At 42.6% G+C, this 15,101-nt stretch overlaps 1 protein-coding gene across 1 annotated transcript in view; it reads right to left on the reverse strand.

Moving 5' to 3' along the window:
• ARID5B (AT rich interactive domain 5B (MRF1-like)) overlaps positions 1–15,101 on the reverse strand; it is a gene marked incomplete at its 5' end in the record, with an annotated part of 36,265 nt that overhangs the window by 3,720 nt on the left and 17,444 nt on the right. Inside the window, one exon of the mRNA XM_010074530.1 lies at positions 3,060–3,258. Within this exon, the coding sequence (XP_010072832.1) occupies positions 3,060–3,258 (199 nt within the window). The remainder of the gene's footprint in view (positions 1–3,059; positions 3,259–15,101) is intronic.

Consider the following 15,101-nt stretch of genomic DNA (forward strand, 5'->3'; position numbering starts at 1 on the left):
CAGAGGTCACCAGAGCGTCCCATCTACAATCCAGCTGACTGACAGCCCTTTTCAAAACTGCTGTCACTCTCCTCTGACATGTTGTGGTAGAAGACAGTCAAAAAACAGCAGTATTGTGTGAGCCCTTTATTATTATTGTTTTCTTTCCTTCTTTCTTGTAAAGATAAGACGCATCGAGAAAGTTATTATCTAAATGCTGCTTTATGGCTTGTCATAGGAGCGGGGCATCGGAGAAGGTCCTAACGAATCTAACCCTCTCAGAGATTTATTTTCTTCACAGCTGCTTTTAAATATTCCTGTCTGTTTGGTTGGCCTATTAGTTACAGTGTCTGTTAGTCATCTGAACTTCTTCTTTTTAAACTCATAGCTGCTTTTTGCAGCCAAATACCATCATTAGGTCCTTTACAAAGTACCATCGCTAGTCTCTTGAGCTTATAAAATTACAGGAAAATACCAGACAGATGAGCAAAGCAAGGAGGAGAAAAAAGAGAGAAATCATATTTAATAACTGTACATTCTGCTCTTTGTTTCTGTTAAGCAACATTTTGATTGAAGTTTCAGCTATTGTGAGGAAATGTGCAGTCTAAGGCTAATAGCACTTTGTCTGGTATCTCGTTACATTGACAATGTCATTGTGACGGCAGAAAAACAGTGAAGAGCACAAAAGCAAATGCAACCCTAATAAATTAAAGTTATATTCTCTCCCCGCATACTTCCCATGGTGTATGAGTTGAACACGCAATTGAGAGCACTGCACATTTGTAGCCTGATTACGCTTTTACAGCTCACAGCTACAGCCGGCTTCCAGGCCATGTGCAGAAATGGCTGACGGTGGCTTGGTTGGGGCCATGCCTACACATCTACCTATGTGGCTATGGAGGTTCCCTGTGAGCAGCACGCTACCACGGCTGTGCCCAGATCAGGGCTGTACCCCAATGTGGAGCCCAGCACAGGGCTCCACTGCTGGGGAACAGCTGGGGTGAGAGGGATATTCAGCCTTCTTCCTGGCTCCAGCAGACTTGTATTTCGCTCCACCTAAAGGAGCTGTATGTTTCCTTTCTGCTGGCCCTGGAAGGGCCACAGCCTGAGCATGGAGCCCTCCCTATGGCAGAGCACGGATTAGCTCTGCAAGTCTGCACCCACTCTGGGTGGAAGCATCTGCCCCTGCACTCCCCTTTGCTGCTCAGGCTTCATGTGACCACCTACCCGTACAGTGACCTGCATGAAGGCCGAGGTCCTTAATCACCCACCCTGACTGCACAGGGGCAGGACAACTCTTCCATCCCAGTCAGGGAGGAGACATTAATTCTTCTATAAAAAGTACCATTTTACAATAGGAAACCGCCATAATTGTACATTTGTATTGTCTCGTCTAGGCTCCCTACACTTACAATAAGCACAGCTTAAGAACTCTTCCTGCAAACCACACAAAAATAACTGCAGTTTAAGCAGCAGGAAGTTTGAGATAGGGAACAACAAAACCAAGGAAGTTGGAAGTTAAGGCTGATGCTCTGTTGCTGACTTGTTATGTTGTGCTTAGCGGTGGTGGTACAGATAGCATGTATTGCATCCTGCTGATCCAAGACCCCTCAATAAATAACCAAGCATGAAGGAATGGCAGGTGAAGGGACCACAAGCCTTCACTTTGCATCTCCTTGCTTTAGGCAGTTTGTGTTGCAGCCTTACAGTGACTGAAGCAGGTTTGTGCATACTCTCCTCTCTATGTATTTTTCATCGGAAGCAGAGGGGTTTTCCCCCAGCAGGGTTCCCTGCTTTAAAATTACAGTGCAAGAGAAAAAAAAAACCTCCCCTCTCTGTGGAGGGCTCTTACATTAGATATTAAAGGTACTTTTGATCAAGGCAATTTGGAACACAAATTCTGGTTTGGATGGGAGATGAAACTGTCCTTGTAAGCACAACTTAAAGAGGTAATGGGACATGAAAATCTAAATTTTTTGTTCTCAAACCTGGGTACACAAAGTCTCAGAAACATCTCTGTTTACCGGTCCTGCACTGTTTTTTTTTAAACAATGAAGAGGAGGATTGTTGGTAGCTGACTCAACACCAATTTCCAAACTGGTTTAGAAACAGGACTTCCATACCTGTCAGACAGCAATGGAGCAGTCTGCCGGGCACGTCATGTGCTTCAACATTCTCTAAATACTTACTTTCACTGCAATGCCTTGAAGGCTGCTGTGATCTGGCATACCGAGACAGGAAAAGCAACATCTTGTGGAGGAGTTGTGTGTGAGGAGCTTCACCACCTGGTTCACACAGGGCACAAGCAGGGCACAGAAGAGAGTGCGCAGGATGTGCAAAAGAAAGTCCTTCATTAACACTGGAGCAAAAGCCCCATTGATTTCATATCACTTCACAACACGTGAAACTTACTCTTATTTGTAGACAAATATGAATTCTACTGACCTATCTTACTCTGGGCTGTGAACATAAAATCTGTTCCACAAGAACTGTCATATGACTGCAGGTAACACAGTTCTACATGGAAACTGGGGCCTGCCCTAGTCTTTTAATCCAAAGAGAAATTTAGCATAACATGATAAAAATCCTGGGGAGCAATACATTTTTTGACAGACCTGCATACATCTGTGAGCATGGAAGGGCTGATCCAGAGGTTACCATTATAAAAATCAGCTGTGTCCAACAGTTACCACAGTATTACCAACAGTATTAGAGGTTCCCGCACCCTGTACTTAAATTAGGAAATAACTGTGGTAGTTGTGTGGTTTCCTTTTGGCAGCTGCTGTTCTTTTAGTGGTGACCACTGTATAATACAATGAGCAGAAATGGTACTTGTTACATCCAGCGCTTGGTCTTCTGCCATCACTGCTATGCAATACAGAACTGACTGGTTGCTGCTTGTAGCCCAACAAAATCCCAACACAGAGGTACCACAGCAACTGAACTTCCACTGCCCAGCAAACTCAAAGGCCAAAGGGTTGGAATTCTCCAGTTTAAATTATGTATTTTATCATTGGATTTCACATTATTAAAGCTGTAAATTTTTAATCGAAAAGTTAAAAAGCAGAAAAACAACCAACCTCAGATGCATCTTGGGGTTTCTGTGCATTATCTTTTTCCTTCTTGCTCTTTTGGTTTTCATATTTGATGCGTTTTGTTCCAGACACTTTTGTTTTTGCTTCACCCTCCTGGGAACTGTTATCCTGTTTTCGAGGTTTCACTGGAGGCAGTGGCTTATCTTCCTCTCCTTTAATAAATCTTTCATACGGCAGGATTAATCTAGGGGATTAAGGAACAAATAATTGATCAGGTTTTGCCATTCTACCAAAGAACAAAATGTATCTACTACAAGCAGTTTACTTAATAAATCCATTTTCTTCCATGCCATAAAAGCAACAGTGTAAACTCTACATCTACAAATCCAAGTATGATAAATCAATTTATTTGGCAAGATTATCATGTGGCGTAAATTCAGTGGAGCTGGAGTTTGTGTGGATCAGTCGTCAGTAGTACTGCAGTGGTTTATGCGGCTACACCGATTTGTACCAGATGAGGATATGAGCCACTATGTTTTAGACTGATTTAAAAAAACCCAAAACAACCCTTTATTTTTATTTTCCCCTCTCTACCCTAAAAAGCATGCAGCAAACCCCAGGAAAACACCTACAAGGCCACAGCCAACTTGATAACAGCCACACAGTTTCCAGGGTGGTGGTTCCCCTGCGTGTAAGGGCGAGTGCCAGGAACTCTGCAGAAGACAAGTAGGGCTGCAGGAAACCTACAGTGGCGGGCACAGCCCCAGCACGCTGCAGTCAGCACCAGCCCATGGCCACCCTTGCAACGCACCCACACAGTGACAGTCACCACACTCGCTGCCTTCACTGGTGGGTCTTTTTTAAGGAAGGAGGAGAGAGGAAAGGAGTTAAAGCGGAGGAATTTTTCACTGTGGAACTGTCCTCCACAAAGCCCATGAAATCACTTAAAAAAGCAAGGAAGAAACACAACAAATATCCTCCCCCAAAAGCATCAAACACATTGAGTTTTAATCTATCTGCTTTCCCTTTGCAATTCTTGATCTGAAAGGAAAAATAACTGATATAATTAAAAGGGATGGATTGCATTACAATCTCAGTTTCAACTTCGGTGATTAGTTTTTATAATGCATTTGGTATGATTAATGACTCACTGTGAGATTAATACAAGACTCAGTTTAAAAATATGAACTTTAATTCAGCAAACATAATTTGTTTAGGAAAAAAAAAGACAAGCTGACTCTATGAAGAAAATGTACTTTGCTTATAAACAACATAAATCTGTTCAAATACCAGGAATCCTTAATTATCTTTAATCTAAGACTCCAAGGCAGAAACCTCTTTGGTTCAGAAATTCGTTTGTTATCTTAGAATCAGTTTCTAAGCATGCAATTTTGATTTACATACTTAGATGTTCAAACACAGTTTGGGCTTAAGAGAGCAGAAATTAGATTGCTCATGATCATAATATTTTACATTTTAATAAAATACAACATAAATTATGTTAAAATATAAACCTAATTTATGCTATATTAGAAACAAAATTCATTAAGTGAGCATGCTCTGACATGGTATGTGCAAAGAGGCGTGAATAATACTTTGTAGCCCTGAATTTGGCAGGGCTCCAGTAATGAAGCTAAGCAGAGCCCACAGGGAATATTCATCTTCAGATCCCATTACAAACTGAGTTTAAACATGTTACAGCTGCTAAAACTGGAAACTGCTCCCTCTATGCAAACTTAGCAAAATAATACGTAGCTGCCAAATACCTGCTTCCCACTGTAATATTACAGTTAATGTTTATATAATAAAAAGCATAACTAAGCAGAATAAGAAAAAAATAATCTTGTTCATACTTGAGGCTGCTACATTTCATTCGCTAAGCGCAAATTTTGGTGAAAACACTGCTGCACAAAACGCTTTGGAATTCACTAGAGGCAAGGTTGGGTTTCGCACAGAGCAATGTCAAGGTCGCTCTGCCATGTGTTAAATATTTAAAATTGCTTTTAATAAAAACACATTTTATTACAATAATTGTTAGCACTGTGAGGAGAGTGTTTGGCTTTGTTTTGTTTCCATGGGAATGTGTCGCCCATTAAAAATCTACATATTCCATCCGTTAAGGTTTCAGATGCTGTCCTGTGCCCCATGGGAGACAGAGATGCTCCTGGCCCACGAGTCAGGCTGCCTATGAAAGATGCCGTGTGGTTAACCCTGCAGCTACGGCCAGGATAGGACCAAGGCCCGGGCCGACATGATTAATCACTGCTCGCGTGCTCTCTGCCGAGCCTTGTAGGGTAACGCGGGACACAAACTCCTCCTCCTCCTGCTGCACCTCACCAGAACTCATTAGCTTTGGCGCTAATTAGTAACCGTGGCTTAAATTTCCTTTTCTGATCTTAAGAGTTCACGTGGGAGTACAAGGTTTTCATTTTAGTTATTTTTCACTGAGCTCAGCAGTTGGCAGGATTACAGCAGTAAAAATACATTTCACATAGCCGGTCAAAGGCCCGGAGCCAGCGGCAGGAAATCTGGAATTAAATGTTTCGTGTATGGGGGAGGCGGCATGACTAAGGTAAAACTGAATCAAAACACAACGACCGCTTGTTCTAGGATTTTCCCCTCCCCATTTGAAACGAGGGCCGGCAGGCTGCCGTTCCCTGCCACCAGTGAGGGGGCTTTTTGGGGGCCAGGGCGGGTAGCTGGAGAGGAGTTGAGCAATGCCAACAATTGCCACTTCATGTAGAGATTTCCGTCAGTTGCAATTTTCACTGAATGTTTTTTCAGTTATCCTGTCATGGTACAACACAATTACCCACAGGATGTGATCTTATCATTTGATTATTAGAAGTTTTTATAGCGCAGAAGTAATAAACCTAATACAGCTCTCGGAACATGTAAGCAGCTGGCTCACATGCCATGAAAGCAGCCAGCTTAGCCAATTTAAGGTCAATATTGCCCAACACAGGAAGAATGTGATCTGCCGTTAGCCAAATAATTTAGCAGAATGTGACATGTCTGAAACCAACACAAGATTTTTTTTTTTTTTTGGTCAAACATTTGCAGCACAGGTAAGATTTAATCAATCTTTGTGCAAGGAGAGGTAAAGACGACATTAAAAAAAATGGATACCTCGAGTGTATCGCAGTTTGGAAACAACAACCATGTTTTCAGTTGCTTTGAACTGTGGCTGTATTTCACGGCGGGAGGAAGTATCAAAGTATTCACAAAAAAAGGAAAAGAGAGGGAATATTTTGTGGTCTAAAGAGTATTTACTTGTAAAGTCTGTGAGGAGACCAAATAAAAGGGTCTTTATCACGATCAAGATTCCAATATTAAGATTAATAAAATGTATTATTTATAAGTCAATTAACATAAATAGAATATGTAAGCACTAGTGTATTAAAAAATCTTTCCACAGGCAGCAGATTTTTAGCAGCATGAGGTTTGTTTTTTTTTTTTTTTTTTTTTTCCCCCTGGAATAATACAAGAATAACATTTTCCAGCCAAGAGCAGAAACAGTAGGGGAGTCTTTGCTATCACAGGGCTTCTTATTAAACTCAGTCACTGTGAAAAAACAGTCCCTTTTTTTTTTTTAAATAAAGACAACTTAAAATCAATACAAGTTAGATTAACAAATCAGTACTATACTAATCCTGATTTATTACAATCGGCAATATTAAGTTTAATCACATAGAAACTGTTACTCAAAAAAAGATTTTGCTTTACTAAATCCTGAATTAAATAATGGTACAGAGTGTACTGAGTTTTTAGATCTGCATCATCTGATATTATGAAAAATTCAATGTACTTCTCTGCAGCAGATGTCAGAGGTCAGCAAATCTATTACAGTAATGTAAGTAATCTGGCTTTCTGCCAACCTTTTTTTAAAAAACACTGAAGCAGATAATTTTATATTTACAAATTCTAAAATCCTCCAGGGACTGAATCTCTTTCCCAACAAAAAGCAGAAACTTCACATTAGAGAAATGTATTTCACAGTATATCAAACATGTCTTCATCATTAGCATTTCATAAAAAGAAAAAACAGCCCTTAATCTTTATTAGTCAACATTTTTTTCCCCAGCTACATAACTAGCAATACAAGATCTCATCTGAGCCAGTAACCACTACATTTTCATCTATTGATTATGCAGAATGAATGACTTTTCTGGCTTGACTCTGCTTCACGGGACACATGAGAGCACATCTATTTATAGACATGATAAAAAAAGTAGTTACAATAATGCAAAGGATCTGACCAGCCCAGAAGGAGGAAGGAAATTAAATGTTAAGGCTGCCAGTTTCCTCTTTAATTCTCCCCACTGTGTATGGATACGGCGGGGCTCTAGGGCCGGGGAGGAACCATATGCCCAGGACACACAGTGTGAAAGAGGGAAGGAGGCAGTTCAGCACAACCCCTACAGTATTTTTTTATATCGCTGGTTTCAGTGTTTATTTTTGTTTTCATTCTGGCAGAATAAAATATTCCAGCACGTCTCCCATTGACATCATCTTGCCTTCTCAAGGGCTCCAAGCCCAACACAAACCAGTGCGCAACGGAGACTCTCAGCCACAATAATAATCTTGGAAGGACTTAAAATACCAAAGCCCATTCCTTGGGAGATGCTGCCCCATTCCCATGCTTGGCCAAAAGGTTAAGGAGGTTAATTGCAACGGGAATGGAAGAAGATTTAAATCTGCTCTACTAAATGAATACAGAAACCGGTTAACCCATGGAACTCACTGCCAGTGGATATCTTGGGGCCAAGGGATTAGTGAGATTATGCAAGGATTAGATGCTAATGTAAATCATGAGAACATTAAGCTCTTAGACTAAGTTTCAAAAACATGGAAAAGGGACAGACAATAAATCTCTTCGCTAGTAGGAGTTTGGAAAACACTTCCCTCCTGGGCACATTATGCCACAGTGGCTCTTGCTCCTTCTCTGAAGGCACTGCTGGAGTCGGGGGACAAGATGGCTGGTCTGCCTGGTTCCACAAGGCAACCATCTGGTTCAATAGGTTCCCATTGCAGCTGGGTGGAGCTGCCCGCACGCCCTGCAGCCACAGGGTCTCAGTGCAGGGCTGGGATGAGCACCTGCCGAGTCAAGGCAACTCAGGGTGTCTCCAGAGACAGCAGTGCAAATGGGTCCCTATTGATAACCTCAGACACAGAAACCTGATTCTTTTTCCCTAGAAACTCAGTAGCAAAACATTCCTCTGTTCTAAGGGACCAGCAGGAATCCAAGAGAAGTCTTGTCTTTTTTACCCTGATGGTCTTCAAAAGGGATAAATCTTGGAGCAATGCTGTCAGCGTAAGCAGCGGAAACAAGCTACCTTCAGCAGCAAACAGCTGGTGAGATGACCAGGGGCAGGAGGCAGCTCTCCTAGGCACCAGCAACAAATTCCCAGAAGAGAAGAGGGGAAAGGACTAACCCAAACTCTAAGGCCTCAGCCTGTTTTCCAAAATGGGAACATAAAATACATTGAGGAAATCAAGCAGTGCGTTCCTCAAGTCTGATTTCCCTGGACTGCACTGTACAATTCGAGGGTTATGAAAGCAAGCCTTGCATGCTTTTGTGCAGCACACCACAGCAATAGGTTTATTTGCATTTGTCTGAAGTACAAAACTGGAATGTATTTTATCAGCAAAGACAAAATATGTTTGAGTTAAATTTTCTTCCCAAAGAACCTTCCTTCCTTAAAGAAATGGCTCTTTCATCCTTTCATCAACAACTTTCCTCACAGCCCACTGGGAGTGCTGGTGGGTAATGAGAATGGCACACTGCTGAAAGGTGAGAACTGCGCTGCTGTAAGAGAATTCAAAGACACTTTGTTTTAAGTAAACTGGAAATTAGTGACATTACAAACACAGCTGTTGATTTAGCTGCACAGTCAGGCGAGGGAAGCTCGGGCACTCTTGATCCTACAGCTCAGCAGGGAGATGAACAACTCCAGTCTTCTGCCTTCGGTGCAGATTTACTGCATGGGAAAGATTCAAAGGAAGGGGACAGAGCAGGTTCCCCAGGTCACTCTACCAAAACTGCTACAAGCCTCTGTTTTGGCCACAGTCACCATTTCTGCATCTAAAGGCACACACGCATTTTGTTTGGTAGGTCCATATAGTCCCTGCCATGCTTGGTCCCTATGCTCAGGACAAGATTACACACACCATTTTGCATTGCCCATGGGATGCAGGTCTCCTGGAGGGACTCCAAAATCCTGCCGACCCTTCCTGGGAGCGCTGAGCCACATCTCCACTACACAAAGTTGAACAAACTAAGCGCAACCTCTGCCATGTGAGCAAAGTCTTGCAGTAAAGTACAAGGTGGAAATTCCCAGCAGACCTGGGGAATCTGAGGGGAAAGATCTTACTCTCCATCCCTGGTGCTGCTCCTGCAGAGAAGCATGGCACATCTCCCATCGTGCAGCACCCTCCAAGGGCAACTAAGCTCCCAGCAAGGAAAAGGGGCTTGTTGCCTCGTGTAGAGCCTATCCCTACTCCTGGATGTCAAGAAATGAGGTTATGGTGCGAGACATGCTTTACCTGATGTTGACCAACCATTAGCACTCAGCTCAGCTGCTAGGAGTGCTGGGATCCCAAGAGCATGGGGCACACTGCGCAGCCTCAACGCCCAGTAAGCATCGACACACATGGGTATGGCAGGCATACCCGGGAAGTTCCCCCCTCCTTGTGTGACAACCCACCCGGGAGCACCGGGTAGCACACAGCATCCCCCAGTTCTGCTGGGACAAACTCCTGGGTGGAAAGAAGGATTTGGCTGGGAAAACTATTACCCATGAGGAGAGAGATCATCTGTTTCCATGCGCTGGAAGGCAGTGCCTGACTGTCCAGCACTCTTGCACCCAAGGACTCCCGCTGACTCCAGTGCTGGCCAGTAAGTCTCCAAGACTGAAAACCCAGAAATTTAAAAAAAAATAAAAATCTGTGTTCTCAGATGTTTTGAATGGATAGCTAAGGATCTGTTTTAATGGTAAACAATTACATTCGTCTGTCATCTGATACTTTTAAATTTTGGGGAGGGGGGAAGCTTTCTGAATTTTCAACAGTTCCTTTGTTAAGGCATCTGTTACATAATTGAAAAGATGTTTGTTCAGTGGTATGCTTGGGAGTACAGTTATTTAATCTTAATGATAAAGCCCTGAGGGCAGAAAATCATAAGTAGAAACCTCTTGTTATTTATCAAAAAGAAAAAAACAAAAAAAAAAAAAACAAACCAAAAACCCAGGAAAAGAAAGAGAGAACTGAGACACCTCATCCATCTTCAGGCTTAAATTCGTGCTTGATGGAAAACTATTGAGACAATTTGCAACTTGTGAAGTTTTCTGGGAGTCTGGGACTACCTGAAGCGGGAGGGGGGGGCAGAAAAGTGGGGTGAAGACAAAGATAAAACAACCAAGTTAGTACAGCAACAAAAAACTGCTGCTCGGCAAGTTTTTTTGGTTCAAACAAAGAGCTAGCTGTAGTTTACAGCATGACATAACATTTGATTAATTTTTGCCTGAGGATGTTTTCACACTTAACAGTATAAATCAAAATGTTCTATTAATTATAATGTGTATTGAAAGATAACCATAAGCATTTTCATGTAGATGCTGTACTAGCCTCCTATTTTTTATTCCCTCTAAAAGATTGGCTGCTATTTCCTACAAAACTCCACTGAAATGCTTACACGCTACCGAAGTTATCCAAAAGCTTCAACAAAACCAAACAGTGTTCGCATGGAACGTGGGATTCTCTTGCATACTGAATTACTGCACAGTATCCTTAGGCTAGAGAGACTTTACGGCTGTTAAAGGGAAACCATGTACGGGACTTATTTTGACGTGCCTTGTGTTTCTGACAAAATATAATATTTACGTTGAGTGATTTAGACAGAAAAATGGCAGAATGGGCTCTGAACTGTACAAGACACTGTATCTCCTGGGGTTTAGTCTCTTGGTAAGGGATAGATGCGCAGGGTGCTCTGTGGGTGCCCAGGGGCCACACTCACAGGCAGAATAAAACCTTCTGCAGGTTTGTGTTCAAAGTATGGCCACAAGCCACCCCATCGGATTGTGAAGAACCACGACCTGCTCTGGGGACCAATCTCACCTATCTGCTCCTCAAGTTCTGGGTGTTGTGGCTCTGCACGGCACCCTCCCACTCAGCTGCATGAATTTGGTAAGAGCATGAAGTCTAACGAGCCCCTCTCCAGCTGGGTTTGACTGGGACAGTCTGGTTTTCAAGGCACTACTGACTCATAAGGGCCAGGACACACCTGGGGTATGCTCTGGGTCCATCCCTCCTGGAGACCGCAAGGGAACCAGGCTCCCCACAACTGCCAAAGAGGCCAGGAGGGTTACTGCTCTATGGGATTGTCCAGCTGCCTGCCATTACGCTTTCCAACATCGATACGTTTGTCCACCAAAGCAGCTGAGCAGTCTTACTGCATGCTGCTGCATACCACTATTTCCTGGCCTGAGTGTCTCTGTGTGACACAAGGCTTGCTTTGGAGGAAACCAAGATGAAGCACAGTCAGACCTGGAGGCAGAGAAAGGCCTCAACAGGCAATATTGCTCATATTTTTGGTTTGTTCAATGCATTTTATTGGGAACTTTATATACTTTGCAAAATAGCTGGCTGTTTGGTTTTTTGTTTGTTTGTTTGTTTTTTCTTTGTGGGGGGGAGGTGGTGGTGTAATATTGATGAAAAATTCCTAACAACAACGTCATCAGCATTGCAGAAACACACTCTATCGTTCATGCTGGAAAACTAAAGCTGCCGATCATGTGTTTTATTTAAAAGTGAAAGAAACCTCAGAGCCGGCATGTGAAAACCACATCTGCATAATTAGGGCAAGACAGCATGGAGAAGAGTGCTTTGCAGAAAAGTAGCCGTTTCTGAGGGTTTCTTGGTAAGAGAGAGATGTAGGTACTAAGAGTTTCACAGGAAAGGTTCAAGCTGAATCAGTTCATACCAACCACAAACGCCTCTCACTTTCTGTGGTCATGGAAGGTAAGTGCATTAAAGGATCACAAATGAAGAAAGTAACAACCAAACCAACAACTACTCATAAGCTCTCTATGATTTGAGTCGTGCACAGAGCAACAGCTCCGCAATGTGAAAACATTAATGCTTTTTATATTGGTAATCATCTGTAACATGAGCAATTAAGTACAGTACTAATGGACTATAGCCAAGAGCCTGGTACTAATATTAAAAACGGACACAGATGAATCGTTTTGGAAGGAAAACTAGGCTGACAAAGACATTTTTATGAAGTGCTTGGGCCTATTTGGAATAACCCAATCAGAGGCAGGTTCAGACCAGCCATGCCTACAGTGACAATAACGCATTCATTGGCATCATACGACGCCTGCTATGCTTTAAATAAAAACACCCATTGCTTCTACTCAGCAACCTGCACTTTCATTATTATACTCATTAATAAAAGTTTTCTAACTAATATACAAATAACACTCACTGAAACACTGGCAGCCTTGCCTTGTTTTAAAATGAAACCAGTTACTGGAAACACAAAGGGGACTACATGAAAAATGAATCAGTTGATAATGCACACAAAACCTGTCTTTCCCTTTTACCAGGAAACAAAGCAAACACTGCACCGACTGAAGCACTCTGCCTACCTATAGCACAGTGGCAGCAGCCACCATAACCCCTGCCCCAAACAGGGGGGTGTGAACGACCACAGGGGGCACGGTCATTCTCCACAGCCTTTAAATCTGGCTTTGTTTCAGCTTTTGCCATCCTTGCTACCGTGGGTCTGCAGCAACATGCTGGCGTTTTAGAGGTTATAAGCACCGTTTGAGAAAAGCAACATTTCTTCATGGGATCTGCTAGACAGAGAGGCAATTATGTCCCCTCCATTTCTTAGGAGTTTTGTTGGGTTTTTTTCCCTTTTTTTTTTTTTCCTTCCTTTTTGCCCTTTGAAGGAGTGTGTGAAACTCCACCTTGCAGAGGGGAACTTGGAGAGGGCAGGAAGGTGGGATCAGTACCTGAATGGGACATACGTGCCATTCCACTCCTCAGCATCCTAAGGATGTCACCGAATGGTCGCTGAGCAGCCTTGATATGTTAAAGTTGGTGCAAACAACTAGTAGCTTCTCTGTCATCTTGGAAGAAAGCTAGTTAACACAACACGGATGCCCTAGAGATCTAGTTGTAGAGATGAATGGCAATGCTAAGTCAAACAGCAGTAGGAGCAGTGAAGTCAGGGAACTGCCTGTTCTGTCTCCAGTAAGCAAGGAAGGGCCAGTGGGATTCAGAAAGGAAAAATCATGAGGTTTATTCAGCATTTACTTCCCAGCTTAATTCAATTTCCAGTTTAGCTTTACATCTCACCTTCAAGTTAGAAAATGTATGTGTGTCCTGAATCATGAACGTGTACTCCTGCACTGCAGTTCTAGTTTTAGATTAAATGTCATCTGAGCACTTTGGCTATAAACGAGCATTACATTTACAGGTGCTGTAGTCAGAATTAACAGCTGAAAGAAACCATGACAATGTCATTTACTTTTTTTCCAAGTTTGAAGCTTAATACTTTTTCCCTGTGCTGGAAAAAAAAAAAAAAAGTGTCTAACACTAGAAATCCACGGACTGGACTAGGCACTGAGGGTATACGTCTTTTCGTTTTTCAGACCAGATTTGGTAAAGTCTACTTCAGGTAAGCTCAGGGCTAACCTAAAAATCCTACAAGACTTTTTCTCCAAATGCCATCTTTTGACTTCCTGCCAGAGATGCGGAAAACAGCTTCTGCCTCATATCAGACCTAATCCAGAACTACACAATGGACTCTTGTCATCCAGGAACTCAGATTTGAGCTATTTGGTGTCCTGAGACTCATCTCAACCATAAATTAAAAGAACCCTTTTCTCAGACTGGCTCAAGGCAAGTAGAACTGCTTTGGGTAGCCCAGAAAGGCTTCTCAATCTTGAAGGCATCATGAGTCTGCTCAGGTTTTCTAGTGAGCACAACGGGCTTTGTGGCACTTCGTAGCATACTCCTGAGTAACTACTGAGTAAGTCACACGAACAAGTCTCTATGCATCGAAGAGGAGTCCAATTCAAGGGTTTGCATGTAAAAAAATAAACCACTAGCATGAAAGCAGAAGAGAAAGATAGGGGTTCATGGAGTATTTGTGAATGGCTCATTTATTTTTCCACAACTACAAGAGATGCACTCTCTCAGTGACTCCAGGATTTCAACACAGATCCCAGCAATGCTTGCTCCCTGTGCAACCTTAATTCACAGAAACCTAACTCTTATGTGTGCCTGGGTCTCCTCTGTCAAATAAACATCACCCTACAAAGTACATCTGGTGAGGGAAGACCTACACCGCTAGTTTGAAACCATCAGTGGGTCTGGGTGCAAGAGGCAGCCCTGAGCCTCTTGGTGCTGTAATGATGGAAGGGAAAGAGCTGAATACCCACAACCTGATGAGTCAAGTAAAACAATCTAGAACATTTGTCTGCAATGCAAAGGCAGGGAAAAGCCCTGTCTGATACACACAGCAATGCACTCAATTTGCTCTGCTGCCTGGCCTGATCCCCAAAAAGCTTCCAACTTTTATGGTGGCATTATGCACAACTTTTTTGTGCACCCAAGACCTTATGTTGGAGATGTCCCCTGTAAATAAGGGTGATCAACCTCCCCGTCCATGAGGTGGGCAGAGTCTCCCTTGGAGTCGCTAACACATAAGGCACTAAAAGAAACTGAAAGACTGCCCACTGAACACAGCTCTGCTGTGCCGCCTTGTGCACAGGCAAGTACAATCTCTTTCTGACCCCAGCAAAGTAACTAGCTTATGCCCAGGAACAAGACATTGGACTTTCCTTATCTGAGCTGGAAATTGCAAAGCTTTTTATTAACATTTGCTTGTCTATGAAAAAAAAAAAAAAAAAAAAAAGGAAAAAAAAGAAGAAAAAAAAGAGAGTTGCTTCTAAAAACCATACCAAACCAAAACAACATTCCAGCTCCAGTATTTTATTCAATGCGTGCTGGTTTCACAAGCCCTGGAAGTTATTATCTACATGGGAAGAATAAGAAATCAGCAGTTCTGACCAG

The sequence above is a fragment of the Pterocles gutturalis genome, unplaced genomic scaffold (assembly GCF_000699245.1).
Source record: "Pterocles gutturalis isolate BGI_N339 unplaced genomic scaffold, ASM69924v1 scaffold32076, whole genome shotgun sequence".
NCBI classification, from domain to species: domain Eukaryota; kingdom Metazoa; phylum Chordata; class Aves; order Pterocliformes; family Pteroclidae; genus Pterocles; species Pterocles gutturalis.